The sequence below is a fragment of the Pygocentrus nattereri genome, chromosome 14, assembly GCF_015220715.1.
Source record: "Pygocentrus nattereri isolate fPygNat1 chromosome 14, fPygNat1.pri, whole genome shotgun sequence".
Taxonomy (NCBI): Eukaryota; Metazoa; Chordata; class Actinopteri; order Characiformes; family Serrasalmidae; genus Pygocentrus; species Pygocentrus nattereri.
The window spans coordinates 28787049-28812522 of record NC_051224.1 but is presented as its reverse complement, the minus strand read 5'-3'; the positions used below and the strand labels follow the sequence as shown (position 1 = coordinate 28812522).

Below are 25474 nucleotides of genomic sequence, written 5' to 3'. Positions count from 1 at the left end.
TGTTTATCAAATTTATTAACCAATGGATGCCTGGATTTGGAGTCACACACAAAATTAAAGTGGAAAAACACACTACAGGCTGATCCAACTTTGATGTGATGTCCTTAAAACAAGTCAAAATGCGGCTCAGTATTGTGTGTGGCCTCCATGTGCCTGTATGACCTCCCTACAATGCCTGGGCATGCTCCTGATGAGGTGGTGGATGGTCTCCTGAGGGATCTCCTCCCAGACCTGGACTAAAGCATCCGCCAACTCCTGGACAGTCTGTGGTGCAATGTGGCGTTGGTGGATGGAGCCAGACATGATGTCCCAGATGTGCTCAAACGGATTCAGGTCTGGGGAACGGGCGGGCCAGTCCATAGCTTCAATGCCTTCATCTTGCAGGAACTGCTGACACACTCCAGCCACATGAGGTCTAGCATTGTCCTGCATTAGGAGGAACCCAGGGCCAACCACACCAGCATATGGTCTCACAAGGGGTCTGAGGATCTCATCTCGGTACCTAATGGCAGGGAGGCTACCTCTGGCGAGCACATGGAGGGCTGTGCGGCCCTCCAAAGAAATGCCACCCCACACCATTACTGACTCACTGCCAAACCGGTCATGCTGAAGGATGTTGCAGGCAGCAGATCACTCTCCACAGCGTCTCCAGACACTGTCACGTCTGTCACATGTGCTCAGTGTGAACCTGCTTTCATCTGTGAAGAGCACAGGGCACCAGTGGCTAATCCTGGTGTTCTCTGGCAAATGCCAAGCGTCCTGCACAGTGTTGGGCTGTGAGCACAACCCCCGTCTGTGGACTTCGGGCAATCACACCATCCTCATGGAGTCATTTTGCAGGGCTCTGGCAGTGCTCCTCCTGTTCCTCCTTGCACAAAGGCAGAGCTAGCGGTCCTGCTGCTGGGTTGTTGCCCTCCTACGGCCTCCTCCACTTCTCCTGGTGTACTGGCCTGTCTCCAGGTAGCGCCTCTAGGCTCTGGACACTACGCTGACAGACACAGCAAACCTTCTTGCCACAGCTCACATTGATGTGCCATCCTGGATGAGCTGCACTACCTGAGCCACTTGTGTGGGTTGTAGAGTCCGTCTCATGCTACCACAAATGTGAAAGCACCACCAACATTCAAAAGTGACCAAAACATCAGCCAGAAAGCATAGGTACTGAGAAGTGGTCTGTGGTCCCCACCTGCAGAACCTCTCCTTTATTGAGTGTGTGTTGCCAATTGCCAATAATTTCCACCTGTTGTCTATTCCATTTGCACAACAGCATGTGAAATTGATTGTCAATCAGTGTTGCTTCCTAAGTGGACAGTTTGATTTCACAGAAGTTTGATTTACTTGGAGTTATATTGTGTTGTTTAAGTGTATAACCTGTCCAATTAACCTCTTCAGCTGTGGAATGTTCCAAACAGGTATTTTTTTGAGCATTCCTCGACTTTCCCAGTCTTTTGTGCCCCTGTCCCAACTTCTTTGGAACATGTTGCAGGCATCAAATTCAAAATGAGTGAATATTTGCAAAAAACAATAAAGTTTATCAGTTTGAACATTAAATATCTTGTCTTTGTAGTGTATTCAATTGAACATAGGTTGAAAAGGATTTGCAAATCATCATATTCTGTTTTTATTCATGTTTTACACAACGTCTCAACTTCATTGGAATTGGGGTTGTAAACTTTAACTTGATTCAAGGGCGGGCTGGTTTCTTTTAATTATTTCTTTTAATAATTTTAATGATTTTTAAAAATATATTCAACATTGTATATTAATTGAAAATTTTTCAAGCATTTTGCTTTTCTTAAACTGTTGTTTTGCTATTCAGTTTTGACAACATTAGAATGGGTTCCACTTTTAAGTTGCTTTCTCTCAAGATTTTTGCAAGTTCTTAGATTTTCCTTGCTACTGTTTCACTTGGCTTGTTCATTTGGGGCTTGGACCCCAGTGCTCTGTAAGACTACTTTGTAGTCTTTTTTAGTAATGGCCACTACAAAGGCTATTTAAATATAATCTTAACATGACACGGATCAGGGGGTTTCTGGTGTAATAGTGACCAGTCTAACAGTGCTGTTCTGGGATCAGGAATTTGCTTTATATACTAATCAGTGCATTTACAAGTCAACTGAGGCTGATGCTAGTTCAGACATTGCAATCTACACTGCATAAATACCCCATAGTTAATTCCACTTAAAAAAGCTTGCATGTGTCTGTGTGTATGGCAAAACAAGAAGGAAGAGTAAGCAGTGGCCTGAATACCTGTAACGTTCCAACCAAATAAAACCCTTTCACTCGTTTTCTGCCCACTGTCCATATAAGTACACTTGAATCCAGTACAAATCAGCATATACACCTAGTCAAAAAGCCACTACAATCTTCCACATGCTCCATGCAATTTCTCCAAAGCATTCTGAGGTCATGCCAAGATTCTGGATTTAGAAAAAAGGAGGACTCATAAAACAGACATCAGAAGGTGTGACAAGGCCTATTGTCCTCTTGAACCATACACCATTGCAGCTTCTCCATCTTGGATGTGTCATATCTGATAAGGCCTTCTCAAAGCAGTCTTGTTCTGACACACTGAATACCCCTTACAATAGCCCTGCACAAAATTGTAGGGTTATTGTGTCCCTCCACTCCACCCAGTGCTAGAGCCTACCAGTAAAGGGAAAATATTATATCTAGACTTCCTGTCATCATGTATCCAGACTCAAGAAAGATAAGCACAGTTTTCCTGCTGAGACATGCATTTCCAGTCATCCAGGTCTCAGCTATGCAGCAGAGCAGGATTAATCAAGTTTGGGGAAGAAAGACAATTACTACAGATGGCATAATATCACTTTTTCTTTTCCAATACCGGTATTGAAACCTTGAGAATCTGTCAATACCTACTGGGCTATTTTAAATTGAGTCAGTTCCTTTAAATGAGTATTTAAAAACAGTCTGTTATGCTGAAACTATTCACTCTTTTAAACACCCCCGTTGGAAGATATACACAGTTAACAATCACATAATGTTAGTGTGTTTTATTTCAGGATAGATAGGATAGGATTAGAGCAGATTCATTCTTTTTTTCCCTGCAGTATTCCAATGCAGCATTTTCTTCTGATATCCTTTGGCATTAGTATGACACATTTAAATTAGACTGTGTTGCTATTACATAAAAACTGTGTGCTATAATATTTACTATGAGGCACCTTTTTGCATGTGCAGTTCAATGCTTGCATTTGATCTGAAATATGCAAGCTACCTACCAGCACGAAAAAGTACCATGGCAGCGGCACTCCATATTCACCAGGGAAAACAGCCTCCACATACCAGGCCACCATGCTATACAGAAGAGTGTCTAGCAGGAGCAGCCCAAAAACCTGGGCCAGTGAGAAGTCATCGTCCACCGTCACTGGTTCAAACAAATTACTCCACTGGATCCCTGTGCCTGACAGGAAAGAACAGTATAGGAACACAAGAGGCAGCACCCCCCCTCAAATGTTGTCTAGCAGCCATTTTTTAAAGTGTCTCAAGTGTGCCTCTTTAGCACTGCTCTAAAGCTATGAGGATCAACATTTTTGTGACACAGATTTCTATTATATTGACCTAGTCCCTACACTACAAACCTAATTCTTTGGATGTTAAGTACACTGAGAAAAAGATGAAAACTGTGTATAGGTGAACCATTCCTTTATTGGAAATGCTGTACTTGTAGATCAGCATAAAATGGGTTCCAAAGGAAAGGAGAGGTGCAAGGACTGACCTTTGCCTTCAAACATGCCAATGAGTTGCGCTCCCATAGCCATAGCCACGTTGGAGATGAGACAAGCAGACACTTTCTGGGCATGGGGCAGCAGGTCATAGCGGGGCCACAAGAAAAGGTACGGCAGGTAACTAAAAAAGTAGATGAAACCACCTGCAGCTGCTGCAACATTAGCTAACACAGAGAGAGAGAGAAATTAGAAACACCACTGACCCCTGCGACTCTACAATAAAAATAATAAAAGTATGTAAGTGTTTGATAATCAAGTAATACCAACTAAGCCTACTGATTCAGGGGTCCATTTTATTATCAAACAAATGGACGAATATGTCTACTTGTGCACACACCAAATGAGAGGTGAGCATGGTGAGAGGCTGTGTAATGTGTGAGATAACAGGTGCATGTGGTGTGAACAAGTCACTTCAAACTCTCTATTATAAACCACCACATCCTGCAAGAACTGTGTGGAAGCCTTCGCTGCTGTAAACACAGCAAACATAGGCACAAAAAACAGTGAAGAGACAAGAAAAAGTTTAAAAGAGTGAAGCTTTGTAATAAGTAAATAATACAAATGAAAATTACATGGCGAGTTATTTTTAGATCAACATGCAAGGGAAAGAACAAAAATATTCTGAAAACCTTCTGACACTTATAAATATGCCATTCTAAGCTGGATCAGGGAGCACAGAGAGAGCAGCTAGATATTGATTTAGTGCCATTTGTAGGCCCCTTTGATGGGGGGGGTCCTTTCAGAAGAAAGTGAGAAGGGAGGGCTCCTCAAATGAGGCTAGAGTGAACTTAAAATAAAAGTGCATGCAGATGAGAACTGACCTCTTTTTGATTCTGTTTACAAAAAGTCATCATGCATGCTTCCACTAACTCAGATAATGATGAATATAAATTTGAAAATGATTATATTAAAACTACATTGGTATCTATAGATATTTGTTTTTTTTATTAACAACTCATGTTTAGATTTGACCAATGTTTTAAACTTGTGATGATGAATTCATTGTACTCTAGAAGAGCAGAATGCGTAGGCTACTGTGATAAAATATCTACATTTCATTTATTTTACTGCATTTGCAATTCCATACAAATGAATGTTATATTTGTCTATAATGCTTATCCAAAAAAGATTTAGTCCTGATTTCTGCATTATACAGACATCAGGGCAGGATTCCCATATTGGTGCATATTCAATTCAAATTCAAAGGGTATTATTACCTACAAGCTTTTATTAGTCTCTAGCACGGCTAGCATTTTTAAGAAAAATCTTGCCTATATTTTAAAAAATGCTGTTTGCTTGGAGTTTAAAAGCCTGAAAAGCAGACACATCCACTTAACTGTGGGCGAATCCTGCCTCCTACTCTTTTTTTCACCAGCATATGCATCTGATCACAGCGCACCACTGACCATTTTTGTCCTGCCCTTGTCAGAGCACCTTTTATCACACACCAAATATTCAGGAAGTCACTAGTAACCTGATAAAACCGCTATGAATTATTCATTGCCTAAGAGACATGTTAGCTCACCTGTTGGAGGCAGCAGTAGGGGGGAGGGGAGAGGACAAAGAGAGCCATCAACACTATTGGTGTAAAGTAAAACATCTGTTCCAACGACAGCCTAAAGATTCTATTGTTGTGGTCAAACCCACAATGGCCTCACCCAATGGTCTCCACATAAAGAACTTAATCTACCATCATTTGCTTTGGCTGAAGCTGAAGGACAGGTCTAAATATAGGGGCAGTCGTGGGCTGGAGGTTAGGGAACCAGCCCTGTGACTGGAAGGTTGTTGGTTCGATCCCCTCAGCAGACAGTCCATGACTGAAGTGCCCTTGAGCAAGGCACCTAACCTAAACCCTAATTGCTCCCTGGGTGCCATGGATAGGGCTGCTCACTGCTCCCTAGTGTGTGTGTTCAGTAGTGTGCATGTATATGGGTGTTTCACTGCATGGATGGGTCAAATGCAGAGGTCTAATTTCACAGTGTGCAAACACAGTGACAAATGGTTCTCTACTCAATTCTAAAAGTCCTTTAAGCAAGCGCAAGTGGCAAACAAGACACAGCCAAGAGGCCTTTTTTGTGCTTTGTATAACAAGGACTCTGCTTACTTTTCTGTGAAATGGTGAACCACTCTCACAAGCACATAGTGGCCATTTTAATCTAGTTCGCTTTGTCTCTGTGAATGGGCAGGAATGAAAGACTATTACAGAGGGTGAAAGCTTGATGCAAAAAAGTTGCAGAGAACAATGTCACCAATTTTTTTTGCCCTTTTATTTCCATAGTAAGAAATTCAGGGTCAGGTTCTCTAACCGTTCTCTTGCAACATCCATAATAAAATTTCACCAACTCATGATGTACACACTCACACAGAACACCAACTACAAGAACAATACAAAACATATAATCATCAGCAACATCTTACTTGCCATACTGAACGTGTCTCAAAGAGAATTCAAACTGTCTGCATGTGTTTTTGTGTGTGAGAGCAAAATACTCATGCGCACAATCATAAAAGGTGGCATCAAATGTTTTTACAGTTATAAATTAACTAATGTCTCTGACCTACCTGTGCTCTTATGGGAAGACCAGTCATTACCATAACCAAACATTGAAACACCTCCTCTTTGTCAGAAGAGGCAAAATAATGCACAATTGATTCTCTTTCAGTATCTTCAATTGCACTGCTCACTACACTGAAGCCTAGGTTCCTGCACGCTTTCAATCAAACCTGCCCATCTCTCTTCCTGTTTGTTTCCTACTGTCTACATATTTTTACTTAATTATATGTCTTTGTTCGAGCTGACTGTAAGCTTGCTTGGCTGCACAGCCTTTAAGTTCTTCCCAATCAATGCTCATGGCTTGCTAATTCAGTTAACTGGAGATCTCTGAAATAATATTGGTCTTACTCACTCATGTTCTCATTACATCTAAAAACAAATAAAATGCATTTGAGGTTAAGGATATCTAAGCATGCCTGATTGACTGGAAACTGAGAAACAGTGAAGTAAAACTGTATTAGTGAAACAAAGGTTTCCCAAGGCATCTGGCAATAAACTTGACCATACTTTGTCCTTACATTTTAACTACTCAGAATACGGGACATGGTTCATACACATACCTTACTGAAAAGGGCAACCAGTTGTTTAACTAGAAGGAGATGAGAGAAATACCTCGGGAAAAGAAGGAGCTGATCATAAAGCTGAAGCTGATGGTAGCTATGGCAAAGACAAGCAGGAAGACAAATACTAGAGTGGGGTCACTGTAGGTCAGCACTGCTCCATTTGGACTCACCTGTAAAACCCATAACAAAATCACAAATCATGAAAAGTTGTTTTAGAACAACAACTCTTGTTTTAGAGGGTCTTGATACTTCTGGTTTGCTATTTTTTTGTGTTTTTTTTAATGTCTCCAATATTTCTCCAAGAATTTGATATTTCACCCATGAGATGGACTAACTATGTTACATTTAGGAAAACACTAAGGACCCATGCCATAAGTCCTGACTCAAAGACCACATTTGGTAATATCAACAACACATAGACATACAGGGCAAGAGCTTAAATTGGCTATACTCAGTCTGCAGTATTTGTTTGGTTGGGTGGTATTATTTGCTTATGTTCAGTCGCTCAGCATTGAATACATGCATAAAGCTTGACAAACTGCATTAATAAACAATAGTATTTTAGCTCAGACCTGAATTTCCTCTTCTCTGCTATGTAGGTCATTCAGCTCCTAGCCTTTATGTCAAGGAATACTGGTAGAAGAGGCCGCTGATGAGTTTCATTCATCCTCAACAAAGGGAACACTAAGCACACGTAGAGGGCCCTTGTGAGCACCCCTCTAAATGCCAAAACGAAAAATAGGACACCCTGTAGCAGGGGTCTCAAACTCAAATACCTTTGGTGCTACTAGGTAGCTCTCCAAGGTAAGCAGGTATAAAAAAAATTACAAGGGAAAAGTGTTTCATATTTTCTCCAAGTATATAATTTAACCACATAACATTGTAACACATAACCTAACAACTGTTAAGCAACATATGACCTAAAGTGTCCTACACCCCTCCAGTACAAATGTATTAATACTTAATATATACGCTGATTTAAGCATATCTTAGTTAATGTTTATTAGCAATTCTTCTGTTAGCATACACCAAAGGCTATATGAAGAACTACTAACAAAAATATAGAATGCTGTAGAAGTATAAACACATCAAATGTTTAATATTTATTTAATTCTGCGTTCTTAATACTGACATGCTGCACCTACCACAGTGTCATGAATCCACATAGGCAGATTTAAGTATCTATTGGTCTACTGTAAAATTATAGCCAAGTTAGTCATATTTTATCTAGTAAATTATGGCCATGCACCTCAACATGCAACAGTCATCCTGTGTCTGGTTTTCTTGCATGTAGCGCTCAGTATTTGCTTGTAACAGCATAAGTCAAAGCTGATTTAATATAGTTTGTCAGATACCCAGCTGCAATGTCTGATGGGTGAAGCAAATCTACTGATTATACATAATGGTTTAACCATGGAAAAATGCATTTGTCAGGGCCAGATTTAAGGTTAAATTGTAAAGATGTGAAAGGCCATATGAAGTTGTTCTTCCCCTGCTTACTACACGTGTGCAAATAGGAGAGGACTAAATTTTGCCACTGTAAGCACATGACACCAGAAGACTTACTCTTAAAGGAATAGTTTAACCACAAGGGCTAATGCTGCAATTAATGAATACAAGCTTAAAGTTATACAAATTAGCCTGGGGTTATTAGAATATTTCTAATTGCAGACTAATCACATTCATTTGCTGTTAACAACATTAGCATTATTGACTGGACCATTGCTTTAGGTGTGAAGAAAACTCTGGCTACTCACCCTAACACACAAGAGCAAGGTGACAAAGAAGATGGAGATGGAGAGGAAAAGATAAAACATGAGGAACCAGGCACTCCAGTGCAGCCAATTACTGAGACCCATCATTCGCATGTATTCCTGAAATAAACAAAAGAAAAATGTCAACTCACCCATTAATAAAATGATGCAACAGAAAAAGCTCGCTCCATGGTACAATAATGAAATACGCACCTTAACACGGGCAGTACGGAAATTAGAACGCAAATGGCGACTAACCAAGCTGGAGGTATTTCACTCTGCTTGGAAGGACAGCCTTAGCAGGTACAGAAAGGCACTTATCAAAACACGCTCAGCATACCTGTCCTCACTTATCGAAATCAACAAAAACAATCCTAGAGTCTTATTTAGTGCAATCGCAAAACTTACCAAAAACCAGGCAGGATCTGAACCTCAAATACCCGCCAACTATAGCAGCAATGATTTCATGGACTTTTTAAATAACAAAATGGAGAATATTAGATTAGAATATAAAAAGTTCAACCGATACCAGTAACCTACCCATCAACTGGTTTGGCTGAAACAACACAAAATGTGTTTATAGAAGAGAGACTGGAAACATTTTGTCCACTTCAGCAGTCAGAACTAGAAAAAGTAATATCTTCCACAAATTCTGCAACATGCACAACTGACATGATTCCAACAAACTTATTTAAAGTACTACCAGCTATAATTAAATCCATTTTAACAATAATTAATTCTTTTAGCCTAGGTCATGTACCCAAATCATTCAAACTAGCAGTGATTAAACCTTTGATAAAGAAGCCAAATCTTGACCCCAGCGAATTGTCAAGCTACTGACCTATTTCCAACTTATCATTTATTTCTAAGATTTTAGAAAAAGCTGTAGCCCAGCAACTCTGTTCCTATATAAGAACAACATATATGAAAAATTCTAATCTGGTTTTAGGCCCCACCATAGCACAGAGATGGCTCTAGTTAAGATAACACATGATCTTCTTCTTGCCTGTGATCAAGGCCACGTATCTCTGCTACTACTCGATCTAAGTGCAGCTTTGGACACTAGAGATCATTCTATTCTCTTAGACAGACTGCAAAACATGGTTGGAATTAGAGGAATAGCGTTATCCTGGTTCACATCCTACCTCATTGACCGGTTTCAGTTCAAACTAATTAAATAATGTATCATCTAATTATACAAAAGTGAAATATGGAATTTCACAAGGTTCTGTTTTAGGTCCTCTGTTATTCACATTATACATTTTACCATTAGGCTTAGTTATAAATAGACATGGAATTAGTTGCCACTGGTATGCTGATGATACACAGCTGTACATATCAGCCAAACCAGATGATAAATCCAGATTAAATAAAATAGAAGATTGTGTAAAAGATATAAGAAACTGGATGCTGCAGAATTTCCTTCTTTTAAACCCAGATAAAACAGAAGTTCTCCTTCTTGGTCCAAAGGCTGCTCAGAATAAATGCTCAGATTTAATGTTAAATCTTGCTGACTTCTCTGTAATACCTGGTTCAGTAGCTAAAAATCTTGGTGTGATGATTGATTCAGATCTAACATTTAATCAACACATAGGTAATATTACAAGGACAGCGTTTCTTCACCTCTGAAACATTTCAAAGTTAAGAAATGCGTTATCCCTACATGACGCAGAAAAATTGGTACATGCCTTTATAACTTCAAGGCTAGACTGCTGTAATGCATTACTGTCAGGGTGCTCCAACAGGAAGCTAAATAAACTTCAATTAGTTATATATATAATATATAATCAGAATACTGCAGCTAGAGTACTAACTTAAACCAGAAAATTTGATCACATCAGCCCAGTTTTATCAGCATTACACTGGCTTCCTATCAAATTCCATATTGACTATAACATTCTCTTATTGACATATAAAACCCTGCATGGTCTCTCACCAGAGTACCTGCAAGATCTTATTTCCCATTATGAACCGCCTCACTTACTCAGACCCCAGGATGCTGGTTTTCTACTGGTTCCTAAAATTCAGAAGACTTCAATGAGTGGAAGAGCTTTTTGTTACAAAGCCCCCAAATTGTGGAATAATCTCCCAGTTAATGTTCAGGACTCTGACACAGTCTCAGCCTTTAAGTCTAGACTGAAAACATATTTGTTTAATTTAGATTTTGATAATTAGCCTTCCTTTTTAGATAAAGGCAGGAGATCCAGGGGTTCATGGGCATAGAGATGTTGGTGCTGTTGACCCACCACTTCACACGATCACACAGGTTTGTTGATGGTGGAGTGGGGGGATCCCAGTGTCTCAGGGTACTCTCATATCTATGTTACCTTCTGGTTCTCTCCTTTTAGTTTATGCTGTTATAGTTAGATCTGCCGGAGTCACCAGCCACACTCTGGAGAAAATCATATTTATTACAATCATACTCCTGAGCAAAACTAATTTAGTCTCTTTACTCTTCCTGTAATAATGACTGCCCTCCCATCCTGCTGAAGACTGACCATCAGGGCCTCCTCCTCACCATCACCAACCCGCTCTCCTGTTCATTTGTGCCAAGTGCAATACCCTCAATTACATCACTGTGCCATCCAGATGTACCAGCATTGAGATAGGATGGGACTGTGTCAGCTCACTCCCACTTTTCATAAAGACTCAGTCAGAAAATGCCTCTACCAGTGCAGTTTCTAAAGCTTTACCTTCCAGTCTTCAAACAGAGATCCTCTTAGCTTTTATTTAGTATTTAGCTTATTAAATTGTAAATACTGTTTGACCAGAGGAGGATGGGTCTCCCCTTCTTGGTCTTGGTTCCTCCCAAGGTTTCTTCCTCCAGACTGAGGGAGTTTTTCCTTGCCACCGTCACCTCTGGCTTGCTCACTGGGGGATATGTTATAACTGTATGTTTTCAAACTTCTATAAAGCTGCTTTGTGACAACATTGTTGTAAAAGGTGCTATACAAATAAACTTGAATTGATTTGAATTGAATAACAGGAGGCACTCATAACATTTATAATTACTGGTCAACCTATATGTTTTTCAGGACCCATACTGACACCAATTATTAGTCATCTAAGATATTCTTATAATGGGGGGATATAAGGGGCTGATATTCATTTACCATAAATTTGATGCTTGTAGTGTGAAAATGTGCAAGTTTCATTGACAATTTACATTAAATGAACATTAGAACATCAAAAAAATACTTTGAGCTTTGGACAGAATGGGTATTACGGAAGTAATCTTTAAACACATAACAATTACTCAAATTTAGTCAGGGACATTTGTAAGAAAAATGGGGCTCAAAAAAGGGTCTCAAAACTTGAGAATATCTGCACAAATACATTTACATAATTTTGATATAAAACAAACACGTAGTATGAGTCAATAATTAGTGATAAAAGGCACACATTAGGGTGGAGCTTGCATTCTCAGTATATGGGTGCAAGTAAGAAAGCCTAGATATAGGCTTAAAAACTGTATAAAGTATACACAGAGCTGTAAATATATTTCAGTAAGTATCTAAGCAATCTTGCAGTAAAATTGTCACAAAAATGATAGCAAGCAGTAGATTGACATGTTGAATGAATCAGATGTATTCTGATTGGCTCTTGAAAACATGTTACATGATTAGAGGGAAAGAGTCTGTTTAGCTTAAGCAGAGAGGTGGAAATTGACAACCCACTGGAGCTCCACTATAAGCACATATATTCTGAACACGTTTTACTAAAGAAGAAGTTTAGGTCCACACACTGTGTCTGATCCCATTCACAGAAACCTCACTCTCACCCAACAAATGTTATATTTTGGGCACGGCTCAAGCTGAATGCATGAGTCACGTTTGTTTAGTGCCTTTTGTCAAAGTGCTGTAGAAGCGAATTCAGGTCTCTCACAAACAGCAAAATGCACGTTAGATTTGTTTTACTCAATTCTTAGCACTGCAGGCCAGACACAGAGACAGACTACAGAAGTGTTGGTTGGTTGTACTTGATGCATCCTCCAGATTTCAAGCAATTCAGGAGTTGTGCAACTACAAAAGTGTGTTGTGTTGAACGTGGCTGTGCAAGATATGCACATAAATAACAAAAAATGTTTTGATATGCCAACTCCAATCATTGGAAAAAAGGTGATAATCAGTGGATTCCTACTTCTCATGCATCTGAAACATCAGTAGAATTGTGAAGCATCTTTTCCACCTGAAGCACCACACACCACTGGCTCGCACAAAACACAAACACAAACCTTTAGTTTCCGCTCCTTTTCCTGCACAACAGCACGGACAATGTTGAGCGCAGTGTAAGTGAAGCTCAGCACCAGCAGTAGGGGAAGTTGGTTTTGGATGGCTAGGATGAAGACATCATATATAAAGACTGGGTAAGGGAAGCGTGACAGAAGTACTCTTGTCTGGGTGAGGAGGGCAGCTGCTGCTGTCCTGTTGTAGGCCTTCATGATAGCCTGATCCACAGCATGCTGGATCATCAGAAAGCCCTCTCGGTAGTAACCTTTCCACAGAAAACAGAGAACAGAGAACATTTTGGACCCAGTCCAAAAGTAACACTGAAATGACACTACCATTTAAGCCCTCTACTCTTTTGTTGCAATGATTATCAAGAACATTTGCAGTTTCATATGCAAGCATAATTTAGGACCACATAGATCTTGATTGCAATGTTCAAAGATGCTAGATGTTGTTTGAATTCTGGCAGTTTACATAAGAGGCAGACATCATAATTTCCATGGTGTAAAAGAAAACTATGACCAGCTATTTGTTTAATTTACAAATGTATAATGATTGTTGTTCCTTATGACATCATTGTTTTGAATTAGGTTTGACTGTTCCAGGACTTCAGCTGAATGTTAATGTTTTTGTCTTTGTGACATTTCTTTTGATTCTTTTGTTAAGCACTAGGTTTCCTTCTGTGTACAAAAAGAGTTAGATTTAATAAAAAAGTTTAACTTTATTATGAACAGATGAGTAATAACAACAGCAGAAGAGGCTATGATGCCTTTTTGTTACCTGTGAACTCATTCAGTTTACATTTACAGTGGCCAAATTAAACCTATGTCAATAAGTATACATTAACTCTTGACATCCATGAAAAATAAAGAGCTTCAAAACTTCAGAAGCTTAAATTAGAAATCTCTACACAACTATTTTATTTACCATTTTAATAAATCTAAATTGTAAATTGGCTCAAATGGCTGAAGTGCTCACACTGACAAGGCTCCCTTATATCTCATTGCACCCCCTTTGCAAAGTAGTAGCACAGGAACTCATTTTCTGATGCATAATAAAATGACCATGCTTTACATCTCTAATCAAGAGAATGTCATAGAATTCCTTAAGAAGGGATAGTTTACAAATGTTGACTCACCTGGGGTTCCTCCACGGGAATCATGCTGCTCCCGAGGTCCAGGCAGCTGGAAGAGTGGGAAAAGGCTGAGTGTGTGCCAGTCCAAGTCATTATTGGGATTCAGCTCTGACTTCTCCCGGGCCGGCGCATTTCGGGGGCTATATGTAAAACGCAGGTGATAGTTGACCTGCAGGTGTGAGGCATGGAGAGAGACAATGAACAGTGGGACTGTGAAGCAAATCAGTAACCCCAGATTGATGGAAGCTTGATTAAGTAAGCTTGATTTGAATACCAATGAGACACTGACGCTAACATCAAGGTTTTTAAATGAAGAAAGTTATTAAATGAAGTGATTACAAAGATGTTGCCTAATACCTGAGACACTATTTTACAAGTTTTGAGATAAAGTTTTGGTGTAAAACTTAATTTTTAAAAGTCATTCATGGAGGTACATGCAGGTCAAAATAGTACCCAAAGAGAACTTAATTTGTTGAATTGAATATAATTTTGTATAAGATTACATATAAAAACTCACAGGTAGTTTTGGACAGTAAATAATTCCCTTTACAACAACTGCAAAGAAATCTGATTTGGTATGCTTCTCTGCAATGCATTAATTCACATCAAACCACTCTGAATTCCTATGCATAAATTTGGAAAAATCTGTGGAAGTCCCTTTTAAGCACAGACCTCCTGCCTAGTTTCAACAAGCATAATCATAGTTAATACTAGGGCTTTATTGTGAACAGTGGATGAAATGAAAAAGCAGAGGCTGCACTGGCTGAGCAAGAAAATGTCGTTAGGACACAAAGGAATTCCACAAAACAAGTTAAACAAGCACAGTGGTTCCACCCACATAGAGTAAAACCTGAATGCTTTTAGTTCAGTCTGACACTAAAAGATGTTTTATGATTAAACTGCATATTCAAAAGCATTTAAACAGTGTTTAGTGAGGTCTCACCTGCAATGGGAGAGGCTCATCATCATGTGTGAAGGAATGCTGAAAGACCACCGCCGCGAAGATGAGTGATTCAGGGTCTGTCTTCACAAAGTCCTCAAGTTGCTGCTCAGTCTCAAAACCATGCACTGGTCAAATCAAAAGAAGAAAATGACTTAGCCTGGGAGAATCATTTTTACTATTAAAATAAACATTCAAAACCTACTTTATTGACTCTTAGATTCTGCAATGTTTTTGTTAAACATTTAAAAAGAAAGGCAGAAATGAACTAATCAAAATTCTAGGAAGAAGACATTACTAATACATCAGCTCTAACTTGCCACCTTGTAAGATAGTGAGACTAAATGTCTAATTAACTACAGCTCTTTCTGCATCAAAACAAAAGATATTTAGATGATATGAATTCACAACAAAACCCTGATTAAACCTGAACAAAAGCACTCCCCATGAAAAATGTGAAGTCACAATCAATGAGTTATCATAACAAGTCTATCTAATTAACTTAACGGTAATTGAAACTGTAAACCCTGTAACTCTCAAGGTTTGTAAAAAAGTAAAGAAAATTCCTCAGACCAGTCCAAAAAAAAAAAAAAAACGAAAACAAAAAAACCTTTTTTTTCAAAGTTGTGAGACTTGATTTCTTCTAACTCTAAGTCTATTAAAATTAAAAGAAGAAGCATTTGCATCTCCAATTTCCATTTTGTGGTAAGACCACATGTAATCTTAAAACTTGCCTGGTATTATTTTATGCCCCACACTCATTTGACATTAGTAATAAGCGGCAAAAGAATTGCTATTCAATTATTAGTTTCATTTAAGTATTTACCAGATCATCTGAAGTTCTTTATTAATCTTATGATGACTGTTAGTATTTCTTGAACAACAGGGGAAAGGCAATATTAGATAAGGCAGCACTGGGCATCCAGCCAGGTCATGACTCATGGCCCAAGCTCAAAGAGAGGTTTACTTCTCTTAAATCACATAAATAAACCAAGCATATCATGTTCAGTTTCGGATGTCCCCTTATAAAGAGAGAAAAACAGAGGACAGACAGGTTTCACTGCCCAATTTGCTTTCTGGAGAAACATGGGCCTCCTCTCCTCGTTTCTCCAACTGCCACTTGGAGGCATGACCCTCCTTGTTTTCCTTGTTTGATCAGTATCAACAAGTAATGCAAGTAACAGCTGGAAGCAACTTTTTTTGAGAGTGACAACTCAATAGCCACTGCACATGTTAAGTGTGCAGAGTTGAAACTGAGTAGAAAATTTTGCCATGAATTTTCTACGAAGACACACCTAAGCAAACAAAAGCTACAACCACCCATAGTTGACAAAGGAATAAACCAATGAACGATGATGCAGTGCTTGTTTTTACCAAAATCAGCTCGATACACAGTCAAGTGACCTACAAGCCTCTCTTTGATCGGGTTGGACTGTATTGCAATTTCAAGGAAATCAGCATTGTTGCGTGTCCTTCCTCTTTCAGTACAAGATAATGGAGTCAGCTATACTTCGGTCAGCTGAGCAACTCCTCTTTCCCATGAGCAAAATCAAAAGGCACCATCCACAGGTCATGCACTCTGAAAAGCTATCTCCACACAACAGAGCTATTAGTACTGCAGCAATCTATGGCCAGCTCTCATGTCCTTCTCTGCACTTTTCATGCAGGATACACAGTCAGACACACCTAACACTAATCACACAACAGTGCAGGCCTTAGGAACCCATGCTGCATGACTCACCACACATCCATGTTCCATTTCGACTTCCAGGCCTTTTACAGTTTACAAAAATGCATATGTAAACCTGAAAACATTTATTAATATTTTCAAACCTAAAAATGTAATTAATCATGGAAATTACACAAGGCATCATTCTGAGACCTCTTTTTTGTCTCTAAGCAAAAAGGTCCGTCTTAAAAGGTTAGGTATAATAGGTTCACTTTTAAATAGGTTCAAATTACAAGTAACACAGACACATCACTGCATAGTAGGCAGCTGCCGATACACACACAAAAAAAAAAAAAAAAAAAAATCACAATAATTACCCAACAGTTTATCAGGTTTATATTATCACAAAATTTTTTTAAACATATGTTTAAACACATGTAGTCTTTTGAACATACATTGAGAACATACATGAGAATTCCTGTCTTTTTATACCAGATCTTGCATGATAACACATGATCAAAGTGGGGGCTGGTGAAACCATGACTGCTCTTCATCTCTAAAACAAAAATGTATAAGGCTGATGTTACCTTCTTATTTGTCAGCTTCTTGTTCAAATTTTCCTGTTCCTCCTTAAATTATGCAAAAGTTATTGGTACCAATTTTAGAAAAAAAAATAAAAAATTGAACAAGAAGCTGACGAATAAGAAGCTTCTTCACCTTTATAGAAACGATGACTCCATTTATTTTCTTCTTTTCTACCTAAAGACAAGGCTAACAGCTAAAACGGAACTCGATTTGACCCAGTTCATTAATGCTCAAGTTCATGACAAGACTACTGATGTCCTCAAAATTTTTGGTGATGGCCGAATTACAAAGAAAAGAACTATGAACATTAAAGTACTTCTTATAAGGCAGTGCGTTTTCTGTCTTGGTGGACAGCATTTGGTAAGTTGAATGAACCTACTTTACTACCCGAATATTAGTCTATTTACCATTTAGTCACACAATGTGTGGTTATTTGAGTGCAGTATCTATCATATAATGTTGATATAAATATCCACACTATGATGTTTTGAGCCAGGCTATTTGGGGAAATTGTACAGATCCTTTTATCCTGTTCGAATTGGCCAGGCAAATCACAGACAAATTAAATTACCAGCCTTCCTCTAGTAAAACTAATTCAGCTCGAACAGGGCTTTATTTGACTAAAGTGCAGCAATGGTCCACAGTGTAGTGTCTGGAGTTTATTATTGCCTTTCGGCACATCTACTGTATATGTTCATTGTTTTCCATGATTTAACAAAATGAATGCAACACAACAGCTAATAGTAAAGATTTTAATGAATTGAAGGTATTTTAGAACAGATTAAACACGACTGAAACCACTCTGTGATTTCCTAAGATCAGTACAGCTGGGTCCTGATGGGTATGTGCCAAGAGCTTTTGTGGTAAAACGTCGTAGCCAGCTAAAATTCCCCACAAAGCTTGTAGAGCTGTCAGTTTCTTCAGAAGTCAGCCAACTTGCTACACAACTACAGGATATGCTTGTGAAAATCCCTTGAGGCATGGTGTCCCTTTATCAATAAAAAATTAAATAAGTCAAACCAATGGAAATTTTTTGTTTTTCCTCTTCCTGAAAAAGGAAGTTTGTAGATATGTATGTAAATTACCACACTATGCAAAATAAAGTCTGTATTTTTGTTGCATTTTAGTCTGGGTTCGTCCAAGTACCCTTACCAGCACTAATGAAACCTCTGCTCAGACTGAGCTGCACATCCTCGGCCACCTGTCGCACCACACTGGAGTTGGCCGGAACATAGGCCAGCTGCAAGCCAAAAGGAAGCTTAAAGGGTGGCCTTTCCAGCGAGAAACTCCCATAGTGTGTGGCGTTGGGGTAGTTGGTGGAGGACACTTTCTGACGCAGGACGATTAGGATAGCAGAGAAAAGGAGAGGCAGGGCGATCTCCACCAGTGTGACCAAGATCTGACGCTTCTGTAGGGGAAAGAGGGAAAACAAAGTGTTAGTTGGGAAGAGAGATGGCAAATGAATAAGAGGTAAGTAGGGATGGGGTGCATTCCATTTTTACAATTGTGCAACTCCGTTGTCTTTCCCTTTATCCCTTGGAGATTGGAGCTATGACACAAGGAAGAGATACCAGTAAAAGGTACGAGGATGGTGGAATCAATGTGAAATGAATTTGTCAAAGCAGATGTTCTTGCTCACTTAATCGTCACCTTCACGTGACAACACCTTCACTGATGACCTCCTGTGCAATTATCTCACCTGTCATTGGGGTTACACAACCCATTAAACATTTAACTTACATCAGTGAAAACATAATTTCATGTGTACCTGTTGTATATCTCATGCTTAATTGTATACAAACATACATATGCATATGCACTGTATTACTGACTGATGCTTCCATCCATCCATCCATTTTCTAAGCCGCTTCTCCCTTAGGGTCACGGGGACGGGGGGTGCTGGAGCCTATCCCAGCGGTCATTGGGTGCAAGGCAGGATACACCCTGGACAGGTCGCCAGTACTGATGCTTACTTTTTTATTTAAATTAAATATATCCATGATTTGATACTTTCACTGTACCATCCACTAGTGTAGTGGTGAACGTACAACAGTAACTCAAACAGACATTCTAGCGTAATGAATCAACCAGTTTTGAGATTCATTACATTATTTTCGTCCTTTAATTCTTTTAGAGGGTTTTCATTTTTCACTCATTATGCACACTAAAATAACTAAATACTATTTTATAGCACTGTATGGCTCATATATGTATAATGTTTTAAGTTAATATTGACACCTATCCAGACACCACTATGCCACTGGTACCATTAACTACACTAAAAGCTGAAAACAATTTGTTTTAGGAATATACCAATACATGGATTATGGGCTGACACAGACATAAAATATTTTTTGATTATATATACACATCAATACATAAATATAGATCATGTGTCAAAACTGAGTCTAGAGCTATATGGATTTGCCTTACAGAGAAATATAACATTTATTTTTATAGGGTTACAAATGAAGTAAAATGAATAACATGCAGAGATTTTTGCACAGTAGCCCTGCATCACCTAAACACCCTGATCTTCCAGAGTATAATAAAAATGCTACCAAATATTGGTTTGAAATATTAGCCAAATGTAAATATCTGTCCAATGCCAATCACAGACAAAAGGCATTAGGCTGAGTATCATTTGAAACTTTACTGCCAGCTATGATGACTGGTAAGAAAAAGCAGAGAAATACTTCCTGTTCAACAAGCGTTACAACATATTTACAGTGAAGAAAATTGGGAAAAATATACCAATTCCTGAGAGTCTGGCAACATGAAAAAGCATGTCCAAACCTGAAATAGGATACAGCCAGGATAAGGTTAGATTCAGCAGATTTTATTGTAAAAACAAATAATAATAATAAGCGTGTGCTATAGTCAGCATAACTATTTTGTCTTAAAAGTTTTTTGCACTCTTCTACTGTAAACAGGTAATTACGCTGTCTATTTGCCCTGTTTTTCCTATGAACTCTTCACCCCAATAAAAACCCTGCTAATGCTCGGTCAAATACACGCTTATGTTCCTGATCATAAGGAAGCCATGACAAGTGCTGGGTTTCCTGACTAGGCTCTGCTGGGCCACATCTCCTAGCAACCACTACAGCACCGGGAGGGTAGAGGACAAACAACATGCCCTATCCAAGGGGAATAGCTAGATCTTTCGCAGTACTTCAAACACCATTTGATTGAGCAATTTCAGTCCAGAGAGCTTATATGTTGTCATTATAATGCACAAACAAGCAAAACCACAGTACAAGCATATGATATGATACTCTAAATGCACATCCCCACTTGGCTACAGGAGCTGGGCAGAGGGGGAGATAGCTCTGCAGTGAAGGAGGGTGGGATGTATAGAGTAATTCTGTGACTCATTCCTACATTGACTGGGACTTTAAAATTCATACATAAATGAGGAAAATGTCACAATAAATATACAGAAAAAAGTGCTTTCATAGGCTCTGCGACCTGTCACGTTTTACCCCACCACATTTATCTTTACTGCATAAGCCACATAGATATGACCCAACTTCTGCAAACTGGCTAAAAAGAACAATAAAAATGCATCTTTAGAACTCTTTTTTTAAACATTTACCCTTGCATAGTTTCAGTTTTGTATCAGAAATACACAGCCACATCACATCATTACATAATATGCAACACATATATACTTTGGCCAGTGCTGATAGGAAGCCTTTGTACTTCAAAGGAGAGAAAATCAAGACTTTGCTCCCAACCAGCCAAGCAGATAATGCATTAGCCAACTTTCTGAAACACCTAACGCCTTTAGTGGATTAAACAAACTTGCTTCAAAACATAACTTTCAGCACAGCATTGATTAAATGTTTGCTCTATACATTGCCTTCGCAAACAATAACCTAGAGGAAATGTTTGTCTTCGGATCAGATTGTGTGGCATAACCATTATCTTTCAGGATCCATTACTGGTCAACCTTAGACAACATAGTCCTGCAATTTCTATGATCAGAAATATATGCAACTAACAATTTCATATCACACAAGGTAAGTGTGTGCTATTTTAGGCTAGATTTGTGATAGGACTGGATCATTCTTTTTTGTATTCCTCTGGTATCCACTCAAGCGTTTTCAAAACAGACATAAATGTATCACTCAGTCTACCTAAATAAAGAGCTAAAGTGACCAATGTTGAAGGGGTTCTCCAATTTTTGAAAACATCAGCATAACTGAATTGTTAAGAGGTGATGAAAGTCATTAGATTGTTTGATGTGAAGTGCTCCATTCAAGACAAAATTACAGTCAGATTGGTTCACAGAGGTGTTGATGATAGGAATCTGACATTTCAATTGTTTAGTGCTTCTACACATTACATCACAGAATGTTATTAAATACAATAGTTATAAATATGAGAGGAATAAGTAGGGTGTTGTTAGGAAAATTAGTTCCTAAAGAAAACTTCACATATAGAAACTCAGGAGATATGTAAAAATGTTCACTGGTCATTTTGGACAGGAAATAAAATGTTTATATATAGGTACTGTAACCCCAAGTTTATATCACTACCACTGTAAAGAAATCTGACTGTGTAAATGTTTCTACAATTTCACATCAAACTACAAGTAAACTACAAGTAATGAGGTCCAAAATGACACACATGCGTGTACCACTTACTGTAAATGTTACCATGACAAGAAGCATCACGTGATTATAGTCACAGTGAGAAGAGTATTCTGTGGATGTGCTTGTGTTTTTAATTTCACATGCGCAGAACGTTCTTATACGTTCTGACTGGGAATGTAATTGGATACAGGCGTTTATGGCTATTATTATTCTATTTAACAGCTTTACAATATTACCCATCTCAAACAATTGGATAGAAATTGCATTCCAAATGGCCTCAGTCAGACTAGTCTATTCTGACTAAGGTGTACACAGTACATACATGTAGTGTATTCCAATTAAGCTATTAGTCTGATTATTATTGGATTATTAGGCTGCATATAAATGTGGCTAGTGATTCCCCCTTTAACCCCAGACCTGATTTTCATTCAGGAACAGCTATGTAGGTTTTAGGTTTTATTCTTAAAGATTTTATTTTGAGGCAGCTGTTTCTGAACGGTTTCTACTGAGTAGTTTCACAGTTTAAGCACTAGCTGTTTATAATTTTGTCAAGCATAACTGGCTGCAACTTGTTCAAAGTCAGAGATAGTGACATGTCCTTTAACTGATGTTTACTGTGATTGGTGATTTCTTTTTTAAAGAAATGACTGAATATGACTAGATTTTTTTTTTTTAGAGTCTTCCATTGTATAGTTGGTACAGAAGCATATGAATTTTAGGATACTTTCTCACCTGCAAGTTCAGACCAAGGTTGATGTTCTTCTTACATTTTATACATTTGATCCAGTTAGTTTTAGTTTCATATTATTGAGTTAATTAATAAATTAGTGAGTGCACTAAAGAACTTTGCATGACAAACATACGTCCTGACATCATCACCTACGTGCACTGTGTCTCCCTGTACTTGACACAGATTGGTTTGTAGAGGAATGTGTGTCTAACATCAACATGTTATCAACACAGCGGGTAGCCATTTCTATTTGAATGAAGAAAAAGGTGTATCCTCCTTCTCTCATCCTCCCAGAAAATAAGATACAATTTTCAGCATTATTACACTTTTTTCCAAGTTGTCTTTTGACTTGGTGAATCAAATTACAATTACAATTAAGTAGGAGCAAGTAGTAATCCCATTACTGGTTGAGATAAGTACTTATTGGTAATTCATCATTTATAATGTATTACTTTTTTTGAGAAACTACCCCAACACCACAGTTTATACACATGAATGAAATGTGCAACTTTAACAGCTTGTCACTCAGTAAACAAACCAAAATCATATATAACTTTGAGAATTGAAACACTTACTTGCTGAAGGTAGTTCTTCCAGAGAAGCAATCCAAACTGTCTCAGTACAGCCATGTTAGGTACCAGAGCTTCACAACCTAAAAAGAAAAAGAGAAATGCACTTTTTTCAGTTGAAGTTGATATAGGTGTGTGTTTTTATATATATATATATATATATATATATATATATATATATATATATATATATATATATACAGAGAGAGAGAGAGAGAGAGAGAGAGAGAGATAGCACTTTTCACAACAGGCATCGTCACACAGCTTTATCTGGGTCAAAGCCAGTGAGCAAGTGAGCAAGCCAAGGGTGACAGTGGCAAGAAAACATTCCCTATGAGCAACATGAAAAAACTTTGAGAGGAACCTTAAGAAAAGTCAAAGAAACAGCAGGGTAAGACAGCATTTAAGTTTGACACCTAGCCTGACAGTAGGCTATAGTCAAAGTATGACTGTAGCTATTTTTTGCATTCTCAATTCTGTGCAGTCAGTGTAGCTATAACCGTGCAAGTTTCAAACACTAACCAAATACAGGATGTTTTGGAAAGACTGGAGGATAATGTGTTTTGGAAACAATCAGTACTTGGGTGGGCTAATTTTATTTCAAATGACAGAGATCACAACAACACCACAGATCTACAGGGCATTGTCTAAAAATGGCACAGATTAAGATGCTCTTTAAAATCTTTAGAGTTTTTTTATTTTATACTGGGAAATATACATCATCTAAATCTGCGTGATTAAACAAGTGCCTGTTTTCAGGTCTAGTATCATTATTACCACATTTCAGCAATCACAGGAACATCAACTTTTTCAGGCTGTGTTAACACTTGTCTTCAGCACCCTTGGAAAAAGAGGAACGTCTGAATGTGGTCAGTGTATTCAGACAAACATTATTATTAAAAGTTCAGGACAGATGAAAGCACTGTCATTTAAGTAACCTAAACTCCTAAAACCCAGTTTGTTTGGTGATAAACACTGTGTGCTCACACAAAAAAATAAGTCAAACACTTGGGCTAAAAAACACTCAGGCTAAAGGTCATGCAAATCCAATTTACTTATCAATGTGAAAATACATGCTAGACAGTGCTTAGATGAGGTCGAAAAACACTTTTTGGTCGATCTGAGATAAATACAATCGTTCTGGATTTCTAAAGCATACATTCACACGTCAGTCGAAAGCTCAATAGAAACCCGATGGGCTGGCATTACATCATAAATGTATGTCCCATGTTCAGCCAGGAAGCAGGACCGTGGTAAAATGGTATGGTGAATACAACGGGCGAATAAAGCTTGAGATCCATCCCCGACAGCAAAGCTTTGTGTGCACTCTGTAACAAAAGCCATCTAAGAGCCCTTCAGAAACACTGCGCTTGGAAATGTGTCGATTGTTATTTCATCTCCTTTTAGAAATCCCAAAGAAACAACAGCTCAACCGGAACAGCCGGAAAAGCAGATGCGATGATAAAGGCTTTTGTTTAAGTGTCATGAGACGCGTCAAAAAGAGACACTGAGCGAACTGAAAACGACTGTATTCTATTTATACTTAAAATTTTCATTAAAAATCACCTTCGTTTAGGTTTTTAGGTACTTAGATCCCCCGTATTCGATGACTAATTTAATAGGAGGAATCCACGGTCCACGATTGGATGAACCGCCTGTCTGTCTGTCTGTTTCTTAAAACGGACAGGAGAGAAAAATGTCGCTGCGTGGCAGTGACACGTCTGAACTGCATCGTATTTGTTCTTAACCGAAGGGCAAGAAACTTAAGCAGCACAACGTAAACTGTTACCTGAAAACAGGGAAAGTCCGGCGGATGAACTTCATGAGCTGTCCTCTCAGTCGGCGAAGTAAAAATCCTTCCCTTTAGGTCAATACATTGAATAAACGTTAACTACCTCAGCTTAATCAGCCAGAGGGGCATTCGCGATTGTGAGCGCGCATGAAGAGGGATGCTAACGTTAAGCTGTATCAGAAAACATCATGTAAGGGACGGATGACATTGCACCAAACGGCCATGCAATCCAGCCATTGTGCTAGCACACTCGTCAACAAACCCAATCACGTGACGGCCAGTCATACTGTCACATGACCACGAACGTTTTAAACTTACCGGCCTAAGATCATCAAAAAAAGTACGGCAGCTTGTTTATTCAGCTCGCCACGGCGGAACAGCCCGGAGAAAATGGCACTTGTAAATGTGTAGTGGTAATAACGAGAATCGTGTAAAAGCTGCCTACCAGAATCGGGGGAGGGGGGCAAATTACTCAAAAATGTATTCAATACAATCCGATACAATTTTAATTAAAAAAAAAAAAAAAAAAAAAAAAAAAAAGTTTCCACTATGCTCATAGAAAAAAAGTGAAAATGTTAACTTTTTACATATATAATCATAATAT

General features: G+C 38.5%; 1 protein-coding gene across 1 annotated transcript in view; it reads right to left on the bottom strand.

The window, feature by feature from the left end:
• The window catches only part of abca3b (ATP-binding cassette, sub-family A (ABC1), member 3b), a 51260-nt gene extending 26122 nt beyond the window's left edge, over positions 1 to 25138 (bottom strand). Inside the window, exons 1-10 of the mRNA XM_017705420.2 lie at positions 24868 to 25138; positions 23085 to 23161; positions 18334 to 18589; positions 14931 to 15055; positions 13991 to 14156; positions 12858 to 13117; positions 8627 to 8743; positions 6919 to 7039; positions 3743 to 3916; positions 3246 to 3427 (exon numbers count right to left, since the gene is read on the bottom strand). Of these exons, the coding sequence (XP_017560909.1) occupies positions 3246 to 3427; positions 3743 to 3916; positions 6919 to 7039; positions 8627 to 8743; positions 12858 to 13117; positions 13991 to 14156; positions 14931 to 15055; positions 18334 to 18589; positions 23085 to 23138 (1455 nt within the window). The 5' untranslated portion in view covers positions 23139 to 23161; positions 24868 to 25138. The remainder of the gene's footprint in view (positions 1 to 3245; positions 3428 to 3742; positions 3917 to 6918; positions 7040 to 8626; positions 8744 to 12857; positions 13118 to 13990; positions 14157 to 14930; positions 15056 to 18333; positions 18590 to 23084; positions 23162 to 24867) is intronic.
• Positions 25139 to 25474: the final 336 nt, after the last annotated feature.